Here is a 22952-nt window from a genome sequence, read left to right as displayed (position 1 = left end):
TTCACAGGCAACAGTAAGATATGTTTAATGATGCACTCGTGTGATTGTGCTGGGTGAGGCAGATGCTTTACATGTGGGGCATGTGATGGGCAGTCTCTGTGAGCTGGGAAGGTGCTCACGCCGCAGGCATGATCGACACAGCAGGTGACTGCAGGGCAACGCGTAAGCAGGTGGGGTTGTGGAGTAAACAGTCAAAGAACAAGAGCATGACCCGCACTGGCTCTGTCCTACAGCAGAATCAGGGTCACAAACAAAAACAGAGAAATTAGTATGCAAAGAGCAGAGTTCATTTACAGAACAAGCAGTTTGGTTTGCTAAATGCTTAAGACTGATATTTATGTGGAAAACAACTATATCTCAAATTATGGAGAAAGACTTTCCTGAGCACAGCAAAATCACCACCAAATTATTGCTTTCGAGCTAAAAACTAACAAAAAATCATCAATTTAAAAATTCAGCCTTCCCGTTTAGAATTTAATCAATAATCACATTTTTTAATTTAATATTTTTAGATAGACAGACAAAGAAATAGACAGATACTAATTTTTCTTCAGAAAAAAAAGCTTTTTTTTTTTTTTAAATTATCAACCCAAATTTCTACCACTGTTTCTAATGTAGCAAACCAATTAGTTTTCTGAATTTCTTGATTCATTTTTTTTTTTTTTTTGCAGAACTTCAGAAAATGTTTACATTCTCACTGGACACTGCAGGTCCCAATAAACCCACTAACTCATTTGTGAACAGATTTTGAATGGAAGCCTAAGTCTATAAGAAACTGGGAAAGCAAAAAGGAAAAGGACAGAAAAGGAACTAGAGAGAGGATCAACACTAGGGTTTGCTATTCACAATGGAAAATCTGAGCATGACAGAACGCAAGACTACAACCCTCATTTAAAAGTGATGAACGGTGGGACACTGAACAAATGTAAATAAAATCTCACAGCTTATGAAATATTAAAAATAATTTTTTATGAAAGCAATAATGAGTGGGCTTATTAGGAATGCAAGCATCCTTAAAAAAGGTATGGAGGCCCAATTAAGGCCAAATGCACTTTTTATCTTTTCAGTTATGTATTTACTTAGTTATTCATGTAAATCATATAAAACTTGATCTGTTTGTCAAATACAGATCTTTTACATGGCATTCTCAATGGAGTATGTCCATTTAAAAGACAGTATAGTTCTGAAAACTGACCATATAAAATATAAGGCTAAAACTGAGAAATCAATACGAGAAATGTTAAGATGGGTTTTTAGGTGGACTTATTAAGGGTTTTGTTCCTATTTTTTGCAAAGGGTACATTAATGTAAATGCATCCTTTTGTCCTACCTGATGTGGTCTCTGGTTCTGGCTTGCTTTGTGAGGTATATCTTGGTAAACCATTCAGAGCAGAACTCAGTGCTTGGTCTAAACTGTCTGACAGGCGTTGCTCATGAGAGGACTGGCTAGAGTCTAAAAGCGAACAGAAGGCACATTAGACCGGTGGAACAATGCAGACAACAGAAAATACAATAGATTAGATAAGAACGAACAAGTCCGTGTGCTGTACTAACCTGTCGGGAGGATGAGGCTTGCATCAGTTTTGGGCATTTTGGATAAAGGAGATGAATAAGTAGACATCCAGTCCGTATTAGCTGAAAGGTCTGACTGATGTTTCCTTTTAGTACAATGCCTCAGGTTCTCTGTTCCAGTACTGTAGGTTTCAGTTACAGACTTCACCATAAACCTTTGTCTTTCTCCACAACTTCCAGATTGAATGAACCTGGATTCATTTACTTTACTATGGCTTGTATTGCTACTGATGGTGTCCTTATGTAGTTTTTCTGTGATGTCAGAACCTGCTGATTGCACCTGCTGGATCTCTGTCTCATTAGGTCCAGCTAGTGAGCTCTGAACACTAACCAAATCTGCTGAGCCAGAAGGGCTTTCAGTACGTGATAGACCTGTGAGTTTGGAAGGTTTGGGTTTGTTCAGTAGATTGTTTCTGCTCCCGACTCGTGTGCATCCAGTCTGTAGCATCAGACTATCAATGCGGCTCTTAAGAAGCGGGTTAGGAAGCGGTTTTGAGTCTTTTGTAAAAGGAACACTAGTGAAGGGGTCATTTGGCAAACGCCCCCAAGTGGCTTCCTGTTTTTGGTACTCCTCTAAGGTGCTACTGTCCACAACCATGCCACTGGGCAAGATCACTGGCAGAACCATGAGCTCCTGGGTTAAAGGGTCCAGGAACTCTTCTGGAATATGGGTTTCTGAGGACGTGGGGTTTGGCCTAGCAGAACAGGCAGAGGTAGTAACAGGTGAGACCAGTGATACAGCAGGAGGCTTTGGTTTCAAGCTCTTAAAATGGGCTTTCTGAAACTTCTCCAGCTCTAAAGGAGGACAACAATGAGCCGGGATGCCCCACACTGCTAAAGACTTGATTCCCAGGGCAGAAGCAGCCCCACCATAAGGTAAAGAGACACGAAGCTGGGCTACTGATCTAAGTGACTGCAGGCCCCGGCTCCACAGCTCATGCTGCTTTACCTGGGCTGTAGGCTCAGGTGGGGGCTCAAGAAAGGGAGCTCGATGTCTGAAACTGGAATGTTTAAAGCACACAAGGATTTCTTCTCTCAAATCACAACGTCCCACAAGCTTAAACTGTCCGGTCTCTTGAGCACATTCTGAGGTCTTGGAGGCGAGATCAGAGCAAGTGAAGATTTCAAGCCTCCTGGTGATGCTGCCTTGGTCCATACCACAGGGCCAAAGTTCAATATCCACACGACACAACTCGACTCTCGTCTGGAAGTGCAGGGTAACGTGTAGCGGGGGACGCAGGAAGTACTCCAGTTTAAAACCTCTACGACGAGCTGCAGGATCGCCAGAGAGTAGATTGGAAACATCGTAACTATCTGCGCACAGCTGTGAGGAGAACAAAAAGAAGCAAAAATGACGCCTGAAGACCTCTGACACACTGACAATATCAAACACGCAAAGCACACAACTCAGACGAAGGGTAAAGAACATCACAAGGTCAGCAAAGGCACATCGCCCACATCACGCTCCAACACAATGAACAAAAAGTAAAAGGTGACCTCGGCTCGTCTAGATGGCCTAGAGTCTCAATTTAGTGAGCACACTTGATGTGTGTAGTAAATGTGGCTTACCAAAGAAACTGACAACACTGATAAACGCTAACAGACCACAGTTCTTCAGTGTTACTATGTACACTGGGAGTTACACAACCACATAATAATAAAAAAATATATAAGCGTCAACCCAACACATACGTTTACTCATATATGCTGATGTCTCCACATTTTTAAGGCATACAGCCTTATAAGGCTGAGATAAGGGAAATCTAGTCTATTACTGATTTGCCCATAAACTTTTAACAACTAACATCAATAATTCTGTTGTGTTGGGATTTATCATTCTTCTTTTGTTTTATTTCACTTCTAGAGTGATGTGCTCAGACGGCAGGTGGTGCTGTACTAATTAATGTGAATTGACATGGTGATGAGTACATTACATGAGAAACAGGCCATCAGGATATCACTTGGCAAAACTGGGGGGGGGGTATTCAGAATTCTGAGTATTTCAGAAACTGCTGATCTACTGGGATATTCACGCACAACCATCTCTAGGTTTTACAGAGAACGGTCCGAAAAGGAGGAAATATCCAGTGAGCGGTCAGTTGTGTGGACGAAAACGCCTTGTTGATGTGAGAGGTCAGAGGAGAATGGGCAGACTGGTTCCAGATGATAAATAGAAAGGCAGCAGGAACTCAAATAACCAACCAGAATCTCTGAGGAACGTTTCCAACACCTTGTTGAAAGTGTGCCATGAAGAATTAAGGCAGTTCTGAAGGCAAAAGCGGGTCCACCCTTTTACTAGTACCTAATAAAGTGGCCAGTGAGTGTACATTTCTGATTCTGTAACAAGCAACTTACTACGATTACCAGAGGCAAATATCATAGGAAAAAAAATAAAACAGGACAAATCGCTGTTGTTGTTTTACTGACCTTAACATCAGAAGCAGGGTTATTATATCAGATTTTTTGGGTGTTTTTTGGGTCCACTTCTTAACTCTCATTCTCACACTGAACAGTAATTCCCTTTTAAGTTAGTTTTGCAATGGACATTATAGTTTTGATTTCATCTGCATCTTTTTCGAAGCATTTTTCAGTCACTTTTAACTGTTAGATTTTAGTAATAGTTTAAACTAGATAAAATGGCCCTTGTCCGAAGGCATCAGCGAATGTGGACAGTTTGCAAACTGAAAATAAAGATGACTAGAGGTTGATGCCTATGACCAACCATTAAAATGCTACGGTGACCAGAAACCAGGTATTCTCAGACTTGTGGTTACGTAGCTGGAAACTGGACGTAGATAGTTCAGAATACAACAGAGGTCTTGAGAACCAGAGCTGAGCAAGTCCAAGCAGCGTAGTGTTAGTGTTAAAGGCACCTTGTTGCAGTGAGCAGTGGTTTGAAAATGTGGCAGGCAGAGGTCGACAACCATGGTCAGGTGACCTCCCACAGGGGCTGAAACCTGTGAAAAGGGAAAGTGATACGCGTCTGTCAGGCTGTGTGAAACAAAAGCACTGATTTTTCTTTTCACTCAAATCTCATTATAAAATAGCACTACAAACGCGGTCATCATGCTGTAAAGAAAAGCACTTCTGCTGAGCAGCCTAAAGTCCAGACGGAGGACATCACCTGCCACTTCCCAGCGTCTATCAGAATCAGAATGATCCCAGAGGGAAACTGCAGTTGTTACAGTTGCAACCATTTATGTAAAATAATAAACACTTGAATAATTTAAAACAAAGATAAAGAGAAAAACTGCAATAAGTACACGAGATTTAAGCACTTATGAATAAAGTAAAGCGGTGACTGTAATAATAAATATGAATCCTCTAGTATAAAGCAGTTCTTACCAGTTATTGAACCTCTGCGTTTTAGCACACAGTTATTTAGCGTGGTTAGTAAGAGTAACGAGCCCAGACGTTATAAAATAAACCCAATTCACTAAAACCTCTCTCCCCGCTCATCTCTGGAAGCCAACGAAGTTACGTTACGTTAGCGTACAGTAGAGTGTTTTTGGACCACTGGCGTAACGGCACGGTGTCATTAAGGCACTTTAAACACAGACAAGCCGGACATTTAAGCAGAACCCGGCGAAGCTGCTCTGCTCTGCTGTGCTGTACGCGACAGGCCGGCTAACCGGCTAACGTTAGCAGACAAAACGGGTCTTTAACCTGAGCCCCAAGTTCCCCGAGCTGGCACCTCCTCGGCCTCAGCCTCCCTGGCAGCTGCGCGGCGTGACGCCGCCGCTGTGCGGGTTTACAGTAAAGAGCGCCGCGGACCTCGGAAGCAGCTCCTACGAGGCCTTTTGGCTTTTCCTGCTCCAAGTTTTCCGCTCCTTCATATCAGAGCAGGATGTCAGCGCTAACGCTGCCCCCTAGTGTCGGGTAGACCGCATCACCGCTGCTTGGCTTTAAATCAGCAGCGTCAGATTCAGCCAGTAAATTAGCCATATTACAGAATCCAGACAAACCCGCGGGTCAGCTGGGTTTTTATTTCGTTTTTAAGTAACATTTTGCATGTCATTCGATGCCAACCATGTCATTCCATGTCATTTTCCATGTCAACCATGTCATTTTCCATGTCATTCCATGTCAACCATGTCATTTTTCCAAGTCATTCCATGCCAACCATGTCATTTTCCATGTCAACCATGTCATTCCATGTCAACCATGTCATTTTTCCATGTAATTCCATGCCAACCATGTCATTCCATGTCAACCATGTAATTTTCCATGTCAACCATGTCTTTTTCCATGTCATTCCATGTCAACCATGTCATTTTCCATGTCATTCTATGTCATTTTCCATGTCAACCATGTCATTTTTCCATGTCATTCCATGTCAACCATGTCATTTTCCATGACATTCTATGTCATTTTCCATGTCAACCATGTCATTTTTCCAAGTCATTCCATGTCAACCATGTCATTTTTCCAAGTCATTCCATGCCAACCATGTCATTTTCCATGTCAACCATGTCATTCCATGTCAACCATGTCATTTTTCCATGTAATTCCATGCCAACCATGTCATTCCATGTCAACCATGTCATTTTCCATGTCAACCATGTCTTTTTCCATGTCATTCCATGTCAACCATGTCATTTTCCATGTCATTCTATGTCATTTTCCATGTCAACCATGTCATTTTCCATGTAATTCTAGGTCAACCATGTTATTTTTCCATGTAATTTCCCATGCCAACCATGTCATTTTCCATGCCAACCATGTCATTTTCCATGTCATTCCATGTCAACCATATCATTTTTCCATCATTCCATGTCAACCATGTCCTATTTCCATGTTGTTCCATGTTGAGCTTGTTTTAAGTAGGTTTTAAATAAAAACTGCCTATTTGCTTGAAATAAACGTCAGGCATCTTTTCTTTTGTGAAGCCGCTGATTGTTGTTGGGGAAGAGGGGTCAGAACGCACACTGTGTTGCAGTGCATGCTGGGGACTGTAGTGCAGCTCAGGTTGAAACGGGCTAATAGTAATGGAGAAACATAAAGATAATTTCGCGGGCCGAATATGATTGTTAGACGGACCTGACGTGGACACATGGGCTTTAAATCATTTGCCAATTTTTCCTGTACTAAACTGGCATACATGCATACCTGATATGCCTCGTTCACCTGACAGGTTCTGGTTAAAGACGTGAGCAGAACATTAACATGAACAACAGAAAATCTCTCACTGCAAAATCAAACGCTTCAGTATCAGGAGGCTAGAATTGATTGGATCGTGTCTTTATTTCGGATTTTTGCTTGGGTACGCTTTTCATCAAGCCGTTACACTAACATAAATACAAACAATAATAAAAATGAGTATAAAAACATAGTTAGCGTTTGCGCTCTAAAACAATACCAGAATTACAACAACATCAAAAGGAATGTGGATTTGGATATGGTTGTTGCATTGTATCGCATAAGAGAGAGAATGGTAGGCCTATATGTACCATGTTTGATAAAGTAAAGCAACGTGGAGTCGTCTGCTTCATTGGTTTACAATAATTGAAACGATGCATCTTTTCAAAATATTCACATGGAGTGTCTTGGTATATTAACATGTTTACATAAATAGTGATCAACACCCAAATCCATAGCCAGTCTTCCCATAACACAGCAGAACAACACACGAGTACATAGCAGCAAGTCTGTCTTTGTCCTTTCTAAGAGAGAGCGACGTCCAGCACCTGGACTTTTTCTCTTTTGGCTCTCTTTGTCTGACCATGTTCACCTCTCTTTATCCTGGCCTAAATCAGAAAATCAAGTTACAGAGTAAATTAAAGCAAGTTTAGATCCGTTTTATTATTTTTTTTCCATGTCTCTGTTTCCCAAACCAAAACAAAACCAAAAGGAAAACCTTTTTTTTTTCAAGTACTTTTGCTTGCAGGTGGGATCCCTCTAAAGACTCTTTGATGACCCCTTGTGATCAATTTTTATTCACTGCAAGTTTCTGTGCAGTGATGGAGAACCACGTTCCCCAGAATCCCTGATACATCATTGAAACACGCCTGTGCCTCTTCCCAAATTGGAACGCTCTAAGCTGATTACGGATACCATAAAAAGAATCTTCTCTATCTTAAATATACAGTACTGTGCAAAGTCTACAAGAAGCCACCTGCCAACTACTGAATTTCCAGTCAATATGGCCATTTCAGATGTTTCTGAGGAGATTATCTTTACTGTATAAAGATAATCTTTACTGTATAAAAGAAAGGCCAAAGGAAAATAAGTGAAAAACAGGAGTCCGCACAACTGGAATTCAAATGATTATTAAAAGATACACAAAAAAATGGGATTTTAACGACCGTGCAACGCCTGGTAGACCACCAAAACTGTCACCATCAGATAAACAGCACTTAAAGCTTTCATGTTTGATCTTGAGATAGGAGAAAATCAAGCTCTACTCTTGCTTAGAATTAAAAACATCCACATCTGTCCATCCTTCCACTATGAGAAGACCACTCAATGCTATGGGTCTGAAAGAATGTGTAGCTGTCAAGAGTCCAGACCTCAACATCACTGAGTGTATTTGGGATTAATTGGATCATGAGAAGCAGAAAATACAGTGAACTTCTAAGACTGAACTTTGGAAGTGTAGAAAAATATCCTTTTATCCTGTTTGTTTGGAAAACTGACAAGCAAGTCTCCCAAAAGAATGGAAACTTACTAAAGGCAAAGAACAGACACACTAAATACCCCAAAAAATATATTTAGCTAGTATATTTAACCCTCTTGTATGTTTCGGTTTTCTAGTTTTTAATAACTTGTACTTAATTTTTGAAAGGTGGTCTATGACTTTTGCACAGTACTGTAGAATCCTATACAAAGACCTCCACTGGCTATTTTTCAAAGGCTCGCTCTTTCTTTCCTTCTGTTTCATCAATGATCTCAGTCCCTTGAGTTAGATAGTTAGAGGATGTCAGTGTATGTGTGTGAATGTGTGTATGTAGGACATAAGACTTTGACTCTGTTTGAGTGAGTCCTTCATCTTTCCAGCACATTGATTTATAACTGCATGTTCTTTTGTTTCCTAAACAAGTCTTCTCAGTTCTCAGGGCCCCTCAGTGATACTCTTTTTAACAAACCATTTTCAGCAATGTATGTTGAATGAAAGTCGATTGTCTTTGTATCAAGTTGCAGCGGCGGCGCTAAATCTCAGTGGACTCAATTCTCTCTAGGCGAGTGGGCCCAGGCCATGGTGGAGTCAGCTGGTTGAGAGAGGGCGACTTGGAGTCATCCGCGGCCGGGGTGAGGGTAACGGTGATGGGGACAGAGATTGGCAGGCTGGCCGGAGGTGGAGAATTGGGAGTGTTGGTGAGTTTGGCCCCAAGTTGGCCCACACGCTCCTCCAAAGCCTGGTTCCTCTGTAGCGTCTCCACATAGCTGAGCTGCAGCTGCGCCTGGTATTTCAGCACGCGCTCCTTCTCGTCCTGCCAGGTGTGGCGCTCCTGGGCGAAGGTGAGAGCCTGGCGCTCGCGTTGCTGCCGCTCCAGCCGCAACTCGCCCTGCAGCCTCTCTAGCTGCTGCCGCAGCTCACCAGCCTCCTGTCGCTGTGCCTTGGCTTCGTCACTCTGCAGGCTCAAAAGGGTGTCCACTACAGGGCTAAGGGGGGAAAGCGATGTCAGGCCCTCGGGGGTACGGGGTGAGTGAAGGCCACCCCAGGGCAGGCTGCTACTGCCACTGAGGCTGCTGCCAATACTGGCTACAGAATGGTCACTGGTGTAGCTTAGCTCACCCAGAGCTCGCTTCAGTCCCAGGACCTCAGCCTCAAACACAACCAGCTTGTCCCGTAGTATCGACACCTACCAGGTAAGAGAACAAGGGACAGGCATTAGCTCAGATAAGCCAATCCCACAAATGTGTTCTTTCACAGCTACTGTTGTGAGGTTGCACAAGCCTTACAAAACGCTGACCAAACCACATTAAACACTAAATAAGAACACAGAATGTATCTAACGTAACTGGATCTTAATTCCTAATTTACGAAATCTATTTTGTATCCGAGTGAGAGGTCACAGTTATGACAGATCAGGTGTAGATTTTTTTGTCATGTAATCTTACCATGACTTACAGATATGGCAAGCATCTACAGCATCTGAATCATCTCCTATAGAAAGCTTGTGGGGCTTATCATTTCTCATTAGAAATTAGAGTATTTCTACCTCTATTTGTCTTTGTCCCTCACAGGGCAATTATTTTATTGATATGACTTGAGGCAAGATATTGTTACTGTCAGTATATTTTTATCAAAATTCTGGTACCAACCAAATCACGTCAACACTACCGATATTATTGAAAATTCCAGGTTGTTCAATACCAAGTTTTGCAATCAGCCAATAAGCATGCCGGTTCCAAAATCTAGACTGATGATTGGCTTACCATATGCATATTCCAGCACCTACAGTCACACCTACTTCCACTTTGTAATACACACACTCACTGGCCACTTTATTAGGTACACATTAGGTAAATGTTCAATTGCTTGTTAACACAAATAGCTAATCAGCCAATCACAAACTCACTGCATTTAGGCATGTAGAGGTGGTCCAGACAGCTTGCTGAAGTGCAGACCGAGCACCAGAATGGAGAAGAAAGGGGATTTAGGTGACTTTGAACGTGGCTTGGTTGTTGGTGCCAGACGGGCTGGTCTGAGTATTTCAGAAACTGCTGATCTACTGAGATTTTCACGCACAACCATCTCTAGGGTTTACAGAGAACGGTCCGAAAAAGAGGAAATATCCAGTGAGCGGTCAGTTGTGTGGACGAAATGCCTTGATGTGAGAGGTCAGAGGAGAATGGGCAGACTGGTTCCAGATGATAGAAAGGCAACAGGAACTCAAATAACCAACCAAAATCTCTGAGGAACGTTTCCAACACCTTGTTGAAAGTCTGCCACAAAGAATTAAGGCAGTTCTGAAGGCAAAAGGGGGTCCAACCTTTTAGTAGCAAGGTGTACCTAATAAAGTGGCAGGTGAGTGTATATTTGACGGGCCCAAATAATATGATTTGTGCTTCAATGAAATAGATGGATAGTCAGTTGTGTAGTTCCAAGTTTTACTTTACTTTCACCTAATAAAGTGGCCGGTGAGTGTATATATAAGTATTGGTATCACTATATAAAAGTGTTGATACCTACCCTTAGCAAACTACTTTGGGTACCTTCAGTCACTTTTCTGCTTAGCCTATCAATCCTAAAATCAAACCTCGACTGCATGACAAAAAATCTAGACACAATCTATCCTAACAGTATGTCCTGTCACATGCACTGAAATAAAAATGTTCTAAACGTAAAAGTAATAATTTTCTTCAAATTTACATATTTATCCATAAACTGAGCTGTGTGCCACAGACTCTCCTTAGGAACACTAGGATTTCTGCTTTGCTTGTTCAGCCTCACAACAGCAGCTATGAAATGCATTTTTGAGGCAGAGCTCGGATAGGTTATTTGAATTTTTCCATCAAGAAATATTTTAATGATGGTGACATGTATGACAGCCTCTCTGGTTGCAAAAAACATGTAAAATGGTACTGGTACTGTTTTGTATGTCACACAGGGGCCCTGAAAGAAAATAAATCTCTCCACTGTATATTTGTATATGGATGCCATGGCATCTATTTTTGACTTTTGTAGTGAATCTGCGGTCAGTGAAGATTATCGCAGAATGTGATGTCTTAATGAAACTTACATTTACCACTTTTTACACTTTTCTCATGTGTAATGTAGAGAACGTGTATAATTGTTTATGTGGGAAATATACTATATATGTCCAAAAGCATCCAGACACTCCTAATTAGTAAATCCATTTACTTTAAGGTGCATCCACTGACACAGGCATTCAATTGGGCACACACAGCTTGTATAATCTGAAAGGCATTGTCAATAGTATGTGATGCTCTGGAGCCTAAAGGTCATCATGTGCAAAGCCAAGCATCAGCTAGAGGGATATAAAGTCCCCCAGCGTTGGGCTGTTACTGCAGCAATGTGGGCAAACCAATCCTCCAAGTGTAAATACCCTTGATTTCATTAGAAATGTTGAAAACATTTGGACATATAGTGTAATATAATGTTTCCTCTATGTCTGTGTGTCTATAAATATTTATGTACCTCTGCCAGTGTCTTTTTGAGCTCTCCCTCACACCTCTCCAGCTCACGGCTCTTGCTGTTGTAGGAGTCCTTCAGGCCAAGCATGGCCTCCTCCCTCTCCTTCAGTTGGGCGTTGAGCTCTTTGAGTTGGCCCCTCAGGGCCACCATCTCCCCTGCTCGCTGGGTCACCTCATTCTGACTGTCCCTTAGCTGCTGCTTCAGCAGCGAGATCTCTCCCACCTTCTGACAAACCTGCCAAACACAAAACAGCACACATAACAGTCTGATGTTGGGCTGAGGCAGATAGAGTATGTATGCCATTGTATGTACCGCAAATCTGAATATATGTAAATCATACATAAATATACTTTGACTTGACCTTGATTTCGTGATATGACAATGGTCTGACTTTACAGGTTGAAAGAGTTATTGAAAAACACCATTATACATGGATGCTCACCTCCCACTTAGTTTCCTCCAGGCGGGGTAGAATGTCAGCCTGCTCCTTGCGGTAGTCCAGGCACTTTCTCTCCAGCTCCTCTCGCTGGGCCAGCAGGGCGCTGATCTCCTCCTGGAGTCGGCTCTTGTCCTGCTGCAACCGGATGATCTGGGCCTGCAGGGCTTGCTGGGAGCGCTGCGCCCGCCGGGTCACCTGCTGCAGTCGCCCAGCGTAGTTCTGCCTCAGATCCTCCATCTCACGCTCCCACACCCGCTGCTTCTCCTCAAATACCTGCACAATAGCCGCCTCGCTCTGGTCTAGGTTACGGCGCATGTGGAGGACCTTGGAGGAAAACGTGTGGATGGTTTACATAACTGTATCCCACTCGCAGGATTATGTAATTAAGTAATGGGGTTATGTAGTAATGAAATGTGTTGTGTGTAAATGAAAAGGAATTACTCAAGTTCATGGATTTTAGAGGACTATCTGTTTCTGAGAATACTCTTTTCTTCACCTTACGTGAATTTTTCAACCAATAAATACACTTCTCATTCTGTCAAATACAGCTCTCTAGTTACATACCCTGAGATTTTCATTTATCTCAAACCATTGTAGCCTTTTTCGTACATATTGATCTTTCAACAAACAACAAATCCAGCGCTGAATGGAGGTAATCTCTACACACAATACACCAACCCCTGCACAGGTACCAAATCAAGAAAAACAGGATTCATTCATTTCCTCTGAATTCATTTGTTTCATTTATGCGATGTTGTGTTATGACAACTTTTTAAGTTAGCTCAGGCTCGAAAATGTGTTCGGAAAGAAAGACTTGGAACATAACATGCCATTGAAAACATCCACATAATACTGTTTTATAGATTAATCATGCCATCTGTGTTTCAGAAAGGACCAGCAGTCCTTATCAGCAAGACAGTCTACTCTGTGACAATATCACGGGAGGCATTTCCTGCCATTCAAGACCAGTTATTTGTCTATTTGAATGAGGAGAGCCATATAAACACAAAACCAATAGCCAAGCTGAAAAACATTTGAAATTTCTAGTACATTTTGAAAAAATATCAGATGTCATCATAAAACATCTGACATCTGATATTTTTTCTGAAGTTTATGTTTTCTATTTGATTCCATTTCAAGACGTTTTTTGTTATACTGTATTTTAAGAGTTTTTGTGAACTTTGTAATCTTGGTGTAGAGAAGTGCCACTGGTTTAAGCAACATGAGAAAAATATTTTCAGGTTATTCTGGCTATTATGCATGAAAAGATCTCCTCAAAAAGGGTTAGTGTCAGCTATTAATATTCTTCTTCTTTCTGATAATGTCTTTGATATAAAGACACTGGGCCTCATTCACCAATCATTCTTAAGAAGAAATTTCTTCTAAAAAAGATCAAATCAGAAGATTCTGGTATTCACCAATATTTCCCTATTTGGGATTTGTTTTTAGGTAAGAACAGAATCTATGCACACTCAAGAGCACAAAGTGTGGATAATTCTGCGGTTTAACATTAGTCTGCTCTCTGGGAAAGACAGCAGTACCCTAAATCTGCGCTTGTATCCTAGTAAGGATTTGATAGGCCTAGCTATTTCCTGGTTATACTTTACTGACAAGCTAATTAGAAATTTATATTGAAAGGGGAGACGTCCTGTAATACAGTTGGCATATTATATTCGCATATATTATACTCTGAAAATGTCTGGCTGTACACGTATAAAAATAAAGGTAAATACAGGATTCTTTGTAGTGAAGCTATAGAAGAGGCATTTTTGATTCAGCAAACTTTTAAACTTTTTTTATGTTTAAAGAACCATCATGTAGAGGTTTTACAGCATTTAAACCATTTAGGAGCCTTTATTTTTAAGTGTCTAGTCCCCTGATGTCCTACCTCTTGCTCTTTCTCCCACAGTCGATCCTCCAAGTCCTGTATTATGTCATCTGAGGAAGGGGAGGGGCGAACGGCAGCAGGTGTGTCTCCTAGGTGACAGAGTCTCTGATAGGACAAAGAACTCTTCCCAGAGGACGAGCGGCCACTGTCAGAAGCAGTCAGACCGTTCTGGTAATTGGGCTTGTCCAGTTTGTCCAGCGGGGCAGCTGCGGTGCCCAGTCTGTTAATATGGCTGGTGGAGGCACTAAGGGGACCCAGGGCTGTGGGAGGACCATAAGCCGAGCCAGGGCCTGTGTAGGTGGGCAGGGAGGTGAGTGAGTTCCTCCCTGAGTCGGACATCCCACTTTGCCCTCCGTTCCCTCCTGCCCGCTCCCTTTCTGGACTCTCCTGCTCTGTGAGCGACTGGGGGGCGTCTGAGGCTCCAGCACCTCCAGCAGACCGGCCCCCAGCCCCACCTCCACCTCCAGCATGTCCAACCAGGTTCTGCATGGAGTGGAAGCTCTTTGGCACTACGGGTTTGAAGGCAGACGGCCGCACCAATCCAGAATTGTTCTGAGAGTCAGCGTAAGAGGAAATGTTAAAGATCGATACAAATGGTACAATAACTCACATGAACACTTCATATAATTTGTATGAAAACAGAACATTATGAATGCACTACCCATTTTCCAGCTTCATTTGAACAATTATTTTTTCTTTTTATGGAATGCTATTTTAAGCATTTAAAGGCATACGCTCCTATTTGTCCAGGGGTTTGGTTACTGAATATCCCAGAGAGAAGAGTTAAAGGTAAATTTAGAGGTAATACTGGAGCTCTAGCGATTAGGTTTACTATATTAACGGTGGAACCATGTGTTTGCTCCTCGACCTCACCTCCTATATTTGCCCAGAACTACTGTTACACCAAGCTTGAATCTGCAACCCTATTTCTGAGAAGTGAACTGCCTAACCACAGCGCCAACATGCTGCCCTATGTCATTAGCTAAATAGCAACTTACCTAGCTAGTATTATGCTGAGGTGACACTGACAGCTGACTCAGAAACACTACACACTTTAAAGCTCACATTTTGGGATAACATACAGTGTTAATTTGCTAACACTGTTATTCATTTTAAACACATGAAACACAATCATTAAACATATTTAGTAGAAATATTTAATGCTACATATGCCACTGTTCACGGCTGAAATGTAGATAATACAGATAATGATTAAATTATAATAAATATTTTTATATTTTCTACATACACTCAAATAGCTGTGTACCTGTTCACACACAAATAGTTAATCACATGGCCGCAACTCAAAGCATTTAGGCATGTAGAGGTTGTTAAGACAGCTTGCTGAAGTGCAGACCGAGCATCAGAACGGGGAAGAAAGGGGATTTAAGTGGCTTTGAACGTGGCGTGGTTGTTGGTGCCAGACGGGCTGGTCTGAGTATTTCAGAAACTGCTGATCTACTGGGATTTTCACGCACAACCATCTCTAGGGTTTACAGAGAACGGTCCGAAAAAGAGGAAATATCCAGTGAGCAATAGAAAATCAACAGCAACTCAAATGACCAACCGAAATATCTGAGGAACGTTTCCAACACCTTGTTGAAAGTGTGCCACGAAGAATTAAGGCAGTTCTGAAGGCAAAAGGGCCGACCTTTTACTAGCAAGGTGTGCCTAATAAAGTGGCAGGTGAGTGTATATGTTCTATCAACATATATGCCTGAATTATTTGTAAAATAAAAAAAATTAACAAATGCAGCTCAGAGGTCTGAAAAAGTGTGACACTAGTAGGAAAACCGGTCAACCTATTAAACAGAGATTAGATGATAACACAGTTGTTCAGTTATTAACGATGTTGATTATGGAAAAAATTATTGCATCAATGCATTGTTCACTTGAAAACAAAAGCTATATAATGTTCACATGACACGCGGTTATTTAGACAGTTTGTTGTTATGCTACTGCTGCTGCTGGTTGCACAGAACTTTTACTGATGCTGTTACTTTGACAGTAGCAAAGTGAGAAGACACAGCAGATGTCATAACGGTTTAATTAGTCATTTATTCAAATAAGTAACTTTCATCAACTATCAGTCTAGTAGTGACTCTAATAATTAGATTAAGTGATTACATAAATAATGATTAGTTACAGCCCTATTCGCATTACCTGGTTTACTACGTACTACAGTTTTTGTAGACCTATTTGTGTAAAGATCACTCAGCTCACACGTACCTGTTCAAGTTTCCCAGACATGGGCAGAATCTTGGGTGGCGTGCGGCCATCTGTCTTTGCAGCATTCCCATCTCTCATCTTCATGGTGGCCATGCCGTCACTGCTCTTCTCTCCAGCATGCCCCACCATGTTCCCGCAGGTGTCCATGCCCACATCTCCCGCAGCCCTGGGACCTTCCCTGCGGCCTACCCCCCCACTGGTCTCCAGCCGCTCACTGACAGAGGGCACCCTCTCCAGGTTGGAGGATGTGGTAGTGGACTCGCAGCCGGTGAGCTGGGGACGGTCCGTGGCGATGCTGCTGCCCCCTCTCTCATCGCTGGAGCCTGTGCCCTCAGAGGTAGAGGGCGGTGGGGGCAGACGTTCGGCGCTGAAGCTGCGCTCTGAGGGGCCTCGGCGTGACAGCGGCGGGCCGCGGGGGAGGGTGGTTCGTGTGCCCACGCTTTTCATGGCAAACTCCTGCTCACCAGCCACCCCGCTGCCTACGCTGCCCATGGTGAGAAGCCCGAACCTGGCCTCTCACTCAGCGCCACAAACCTCTTTGTGGGCCATTGGAGCCAGGGTGGTACCACCAGCTAGTGGGCTCTTACACTAGAGAGAAAGACAGAAAAGAGTTTAAACGAATGCATATGGCCTAAAATACCATACTGCTCACATGGCCAATCTGAGAGATGTACATCATATAGGTGTATATACGGCCACACTTGTCTTTTACATTCAGCTGCACAGTTAGAGACTGTAGCCAATCTTTTTCCAAGAAGAACAACAACATGTTAGCTGTCTTCCAGCCTTTCCTCAGCAGTGAGCTCCTGATCACATAGCCACATACCCATATTTTTGGGTAGCGGATTGTCAATCTAATGGTGACACAGACGTGTTCATTAACATGACTGTACAATTTCAGTCTCACTGATGCGTTGAGAATGACCTGTCATTTAGATAACATCTGATTAACAGTAGACCTGTGGTGAGAAACTGACCAATAATGAATAGGAGAGTAGTTCTCTATTAAGGTCCTGAAGTACCACTACCCTGCTCATTTTAGAGTTTTCCTGCATGCTGCCCACAAACCTGATGCAACTAATGAACTTACTGACAAGACCTTCCTGAGGTGGACGGAGTGTGTTAGAGCAGAGGAAACACTACAACTTGCAGGACTGAAAACGATGGGGGTACATGGAGGCTGACAAATTTTGCCTGACAAAGAGGGGCTACAGTCTGTAACTGTACACCTATACAGACCCATACGTGGGCCTCATAAAGTGGTCAGTTTAAAAGAAGTTTTTCAAAAAAAGAGCCAGTGGCTCTAATGTCACTTTTTGGCCATCGCATACACACAAACAGAGCCACTCTGCATAATGCCTCTATTCTTTACAGGAGACTTGATTTTAGTTTTCAAAGACATCTGCACACACACATCTCCAAAGTTCAGTCTTAGATGTTGGTTGCATTTTCCATTTGCCATAATCCAAATAATCCCAAACACATTCAGTGAAGCTGAGGTCTTGACTCTGGGGTGGTCAGTCCATTGTTCACAAAAACACCAGCAGCTGTTCTGTTTGATTTGCAAATTTTCTTTTCTCAGTAACACCTTCTTGACAGCTACACATCCTTTCAGACACAAAGCCTTGAGCTGTCCTCCCCATAGTCCTCTTTAGAGCTAGGGCTGCCACACTCTCGTGTAAATTACTCAAGAGTAATTTTCTCCTGTTTCTCAAAGTTGAAAGCTTTCTGTACTGTTTATCCAAGGGTGACTATTTTGGTGGTCTACTGGGTCCTACACTCTTGTCAAGAGTCCCATTTTTCCCCTGTATCTTTGAATAAGTTATTGATTATCTATTTTCATTTGACCTTCGTTTGATTATCTCTTCAAAAATACCTGTGGAAAATTAATGACTTGTACTTCATTGCTGTTTTCACCTGAAATGACGTACATGGGGGGTGGTCTCTGACTTCTGCACAGTACCGCACACTGTCTAATATTACTAAAATGCCTCTGATGAGGAGGATGTGAGGAACGGGCTGTCATGTTTTACAGTGTGATGCACACAGCTGTCCTGCAGGGGGCTCTTACCCCACCACTTGCCTTGGCATTACCTCATCTCTTCTCTCAGCTGAAAACTCTCACGCACACACATAAAGCAGCATAGTGTGTAGTGGGGGAGTTTCTTCTGTAAGGCACTGTTTCTTTCTATAATATGCTATTAAGGTCACCCAGACTTGCACAATAAGCATCAGACTCCATGTACCTGACTAACGCAGAAGAGAGTAACAGACACAGTAACACATTCCCCTCTAATCTCCACTTCCATGATTACAGTGGAGCACTAATATCAGGCCTACCTGGGCACGTACATCCAAAAAAAGTGGTTCTTTAGTACCGTAAATGGTTCTTTGCCTGGTTACAACTATAAGGAGAAGGGAGAAGATATATACGACTTATGACAACAACAGAAGCATTTACGGTGCTATAGAATCATTTTTAAAAGGCTCTTTAAGGAACCATATAGGGGTTCTGTCTGAGAGAAGAACAATTTAACCATACAACAAAAAAAAAAACAACATGCATTCAAATGGTTCTTTGAGTATTTACTGTTCTATGTAAGCCCTGCCTTCAATAAGAACCATTTTAGGGATCTATCTTTTTAAAAAAGGTTCTATATCAAGCCATAACAAGTTTCACTATTGTTACAAATCACAGACCCTTTATAGTGATCTGTAACTTCACCATCTGACTTTATACTAAACCAAGTAAGAGGTGGTGCAGCTGTAGCCCTGCTTCGATTCCAAACTGAGTCTCTCTGGAGTTAAGGTTGCCCCCCCTAACCCACCCACCCCCCCTAGTGAGCTGCCTCGGTTCCAGGCCTGCTGATTTCTATTCTACAGTGCAGTATGAAGTACAAAAGCACAGAGAATAGGAGGCACTTGTCTGCTATAAGGGACAAAAGATTCAGCTAATAGCCGCTCCTGTTCCAGTTACCTAACCTAATCATAAACACTCCCCCCCCCCGCCCCCCCTAGAAAATAAACTGTCTTCTAGCTTCTCACTATCCACTCGCTACCCAGTACAGACGCACAACATTTTCAACACAATGACCATCACCGTGCTTCAGTTCAGCCAGCAGACCCAGAGCCAGGAGCTCTAACATCACTTTCTGGCCATCGCACAGACACAAACAGAGTCACGGTGCATAATGGTGAACATCCGTCGGCCCAGCGCCGAGAGAGCATCAGCAGAGGCGGACGACGAGCGAACAAACGTGCTCCCCTTTCTCCTTCTCCCCTGCCCGCCTGTCAGCGCGTTACATAATGCACGACTCTTAACTCTGCCGTCCTCCTCGGTGGGATTTACACCCAGAGCGTCGTTCACCGTTCGCCTTCTAATGCCCGTCTCTGTCGCCCCCCCGCACCACCTTACTTCCACTCGGTCGAGCCGCTCGTAGTAAAAGGCTTCACGTAGGCAGAGAGAGAGAGAGAGAGCGAGAGAGAGAGAGAGAGAGAGAGAGAGCGAGAGAGAGAGAGAGAGAGAGAGAGCGAGAGAGAGAGAGAGAGAGAGAGAGAGAGAGCCTGCGCGTTGCCTTCAGTGCTCTGTTATCTTGAACAACCAGACGAGCAAACACCTCAGACCTCACCGACAGCCTCCGCCGCTCGGATATAACAGCGCGGTTAGAGCGGGACTCGGACGAAGGCTGCCCGCGGCGTGAGGAATCTGCGGGCTCGGTCTGAATTAATGTCCCCTCCATCGCCGCCGCTACTTACTTACTGTTTACAGCTTACAGCAGCGGCGGTGAGGCAGGCGCGACGTCAGGCTGAGCGAGATACCGCAGACAGGCGGCTCTCCTCCGGCTCTGGCTGCCTCGCTGCTGCGGCGACCGTGAGGTTCGGAAGGGGAGCCGAGTCGTGTCTCCTACAGCCTTCTCCCCGCTATGAGACGATGGCAGCGGCGGCGGCGGCGGCGGCGGAGGCTGCGTGGATCAGCTGAGCCACACACCCACCTCCGCCCCGCCCACTCCGCGCGCGCGGAACGCCCCTCAGAACGGCGCCTAGGACCGCGCACGCGCGCGCTCAGCGTTACCATGGCTACTGTGGAGCTCAGTAGCGAAAGGAGACCGAAAAGGCGTGACGACTCCGATCATATCAGAAAAGAGTAACGAGGGAGTTATTAGCTTTTGTTTGATTAATGAAGTTATGGATAACTTCGAAGGAATAACTTTAGGATATACACTCACTGGACACTTTATTAGGTACAAGTTCAGTCGCTTAACACAAACAGCTAATCAGCCAATCACACGGCCGCAACTCACTGCATTTAGGCATGTAGAGGTGGTCAAGACAACTTGCTGAAGTGCAGACTGAGCATCAGAACGGGGAAGAAAGGGGATTTAAGCGACTTTGAACGTGGCGTGGTTGTTGGTGCCAGACGGGCTGGTCTGAGTATTTCAGAAACTGCTGATCTACTGGGATTTTCACGCACAACCATCTCTAGGGTTTACAGAGAACGGTCCGAAAAAGAGGAAATATCCAGTGAGCGGTCAGTTGTGTGGACGAAAATGCCTTGTTGATGTGAGAGGTCAGAGGAGAATGGGCAGACTGGTTCCAGATGATAGAAAGGCAACAGGAACTCAAATAACCAACCAGAATCTCTGAGGAACGTTTCCAACACCTTGTTGAAAGTGTGCCATGAAGAATTAAGACAGTTCTGAAGGCAAAAGGGGGTCCAACCTTTTAGTAGTTTTTTACTTGAAAACATTCCTCACTGGATATTTCCTCTTTTTCGGACCGTTCTCTGTAAACCCTAGAGATGGTTGTGCGTGAAAATCCCAGTAGACCAGCAGTTTCTGAAATACTCAGACCAGCCCGTCTGGCACCAACAACCACGCCACGTTCAAAGACCCTTAAATCACCTCGCTTCCCCGTTCTGATGCTCGGTCTGCACTTCAGCAAGTTGTCTTGACCACCTCTACATGCCTAAATGCACTGAGTTGCGGCCGTGTGATTGTCTGATTAGCCATTTGTGTTAACAAGCAATTGAACAGGTGTACCTAATAGGGTCCAACCTTTTACTAGAGTGTATAAATGAATAATGCTTAAATGAGGACTTTTGCCTTTACTAAAGAATCATTGAAGAGTCATACAAGTGTGTAGGACACTAGGAAGCTGTAAATAAAAGGGAAGATATTTTAGATGTGTGCTGAATGATGAAGGGAGCCAAAAAACACTCAATATTACATTTTAATACAATTCACATTCAGAATTAATATCATTGCAAAAGTGGAGATCAAACCCAAGGCAGAAAACTCCACAAGAATGTCATTAATTTTTTATATTATTAATGATTTGATAACTTTGTTGGTACAGTTCTTTAAATACGAAGAAAACATCTAAAATTGAGCTTTTGCTGAACAGTTTGTAATATTTAAATTCACATAGTTTTGGTTATTACTGTATATAAAACAACACAACTTTATTAATATGACAAGTGATTTGAAACTTTTCAATGGAAGAGTAAACTACACAGCAAGTTTGTGTGTATTATTTTAATGTCGACATGGCAAAATAAAAATGTTAGCTGCTTTGCAAGCTACAGTGTCGTCACTGAACCATGAGGACTGCATATACAGACAGAATATACCAAATCATTTTGTTCTCTATTGACACTGACAGTACACTACAAAACTAGGACATGTTTAAAACTACACTAAAGTGGGTTAAACTACATTTACCTTACATTGTCCTTTGAACTACATTCCAAAATCTGGGTTAAGACGCTTTTCTCGATGCCTGGAGAAATTCGCGGAACAATTTTCCTGAAGACACACCAGTCTTTTCTTTCTTTTCAAAAAGAAACAGTAAGAAACAGTATTATTTGTGTTTGTTTACCTTATTGCAGTAATTATTTTGTCCTTTTTCTCAGTAAAACATGGTGTCTAAGACATTAGCTGTTATGACCCAAGAAACAGAAGATAAGATAAGATAAGATAAGATAAGATAAGATAAGATAAGATAAGATAAGATAAGATAAGATAATCCTTTATTAGTCCCACAGCGGGGAAATTTACAGTATTACAGCAGCAGCAGAGTAACAGGAGTAAGGCACTCAGTAGTAGAAACAGGAAACAGTATAAACCTTATCAACATTATAAATAATAAAAATGAAAGCTAAATCTCTAGACTATTTACAACAAAATAAGGATAATAATAAAATAAAATAAAATAAGAGTTGCATAGGAATCTGTATTGCACTTAGCATATTGCACAATGAAAAATGTTTGCATTCTGAATGTAAGTGTATATTGTATTGTATTGTATGTATATGTATTGTATTGAACACATGGACACCATCAATAACGTTCAGTGTAACTTGATAGATGATCTTTTTGGCGTTGAATACCACATGCCTATCTAGGTGCTGAGAAGAAAAGACTGACGACAGCTTTCGTGCATTGAGAATAATGGAAATGGGGGAAGAAAAAGTGAAGAATCTTGACCCAGAAAGCCAAACACAAAACTTACTAGTCCACTTTTATTGTGTGACATTCTTTCATTCTGAATGAATTCACATCAATGTTTTGATAGTTGACTGTTTGAAAAGGCTAAATGTTTAAGTGTATTCACATCAATATCTCATGAGATGGAATGTGGGTAATTTGAACATTCAGTAGAGTGAAAACAGAGACAATCTGGCTGGCTATAAGATCTTTTCATGAGAAGGACACTAAGAAAAT

The 22952-nt window shown here is 42.6% G+C and overlaps 2 protein-coding genes across 4 annotated transcripts; both read right to left on the bottom strand.

Moving 5' to 3' along the window:
• ubox5 (U-box domain containing 5) lies at positions 1-5411 on the bottom strand. The gene is made up of 5 exons (XM_017702754.2): positions 5239-5411; positions 4446-4529; positions 1555-2896; positions 1331-1453; positions 1-227 (listed from the first exon to the last, which is right to left on the bottom strand). The coding sequence occupies exons 2-5, from the start codon at positions 4497-4499 to the stop codon at positions 25-27; spliced, it is 1722 nt and encodes a 573-aa protein (XP_017558243.1). The 5' UTR covers positions 4500-4529; positions 5239-5411; the 3' UTR covers positions 1-24.
• A 1381-nt stretch (positions 5412-6792) lies between these two features.
• Positions 6793-20239, bottom strand: lzts3b (leucine zipper, putative tumor suppressor family member 3b). Of its 3 annotated transcripts, none has more exons than XM_017702756.2 (6): positions 19987-20239; positions 16231-16818; positions 14002-14553; positions 12117-12437; positions 11678-11908; positions 6793-9374 (listed from the first exon to the last, which is right to left on the bottom strand). In XM_017702756.2, exons 2-6 carry the CDS (start codon positions 16720-16722, stop codon positions 8721-8723), a joined length of 2250 nt encoding a protein of 749 aa, XP_017558245.2. In that variant the 5' UTR covers positions 16723-16818; positions 19987-20239; the 3' UTR covers positions 6793-8720. The 3 variants fall into 3 exon arrangements, with proteins under 3 accessions (XP_017558245.2, XP_017558244.2, XP_017558246.2); XM_017702755.2 differs by having other exon boundaries at positions 19991-20239; XM_017702757.2 differs by lacking the exon at positions 19987-20239 and adding an exon at positions 19331-19651.
• Between the last annotated feature and the right edge of the window lie 2713 nt (positions 20240-22952).

This window comes from Pygocentrus nattereri, chromosome 28 (genome assembly GCF_015220715.1).
Source record: "Pygocentrus nattereri isolate fPygNat1 chromosome 28, fPygNat1.pri, whole genome shotgun sequence".
NCBI lineage: Eukaryota > Metazoa > Chordata > Actinopteri > Characiformes > Serrasalmidae > Pygocentrus > Pygocentrus nattereri.
This window is presented reverse-complemented; position numbering and strand designations above follow the sequence as displayed.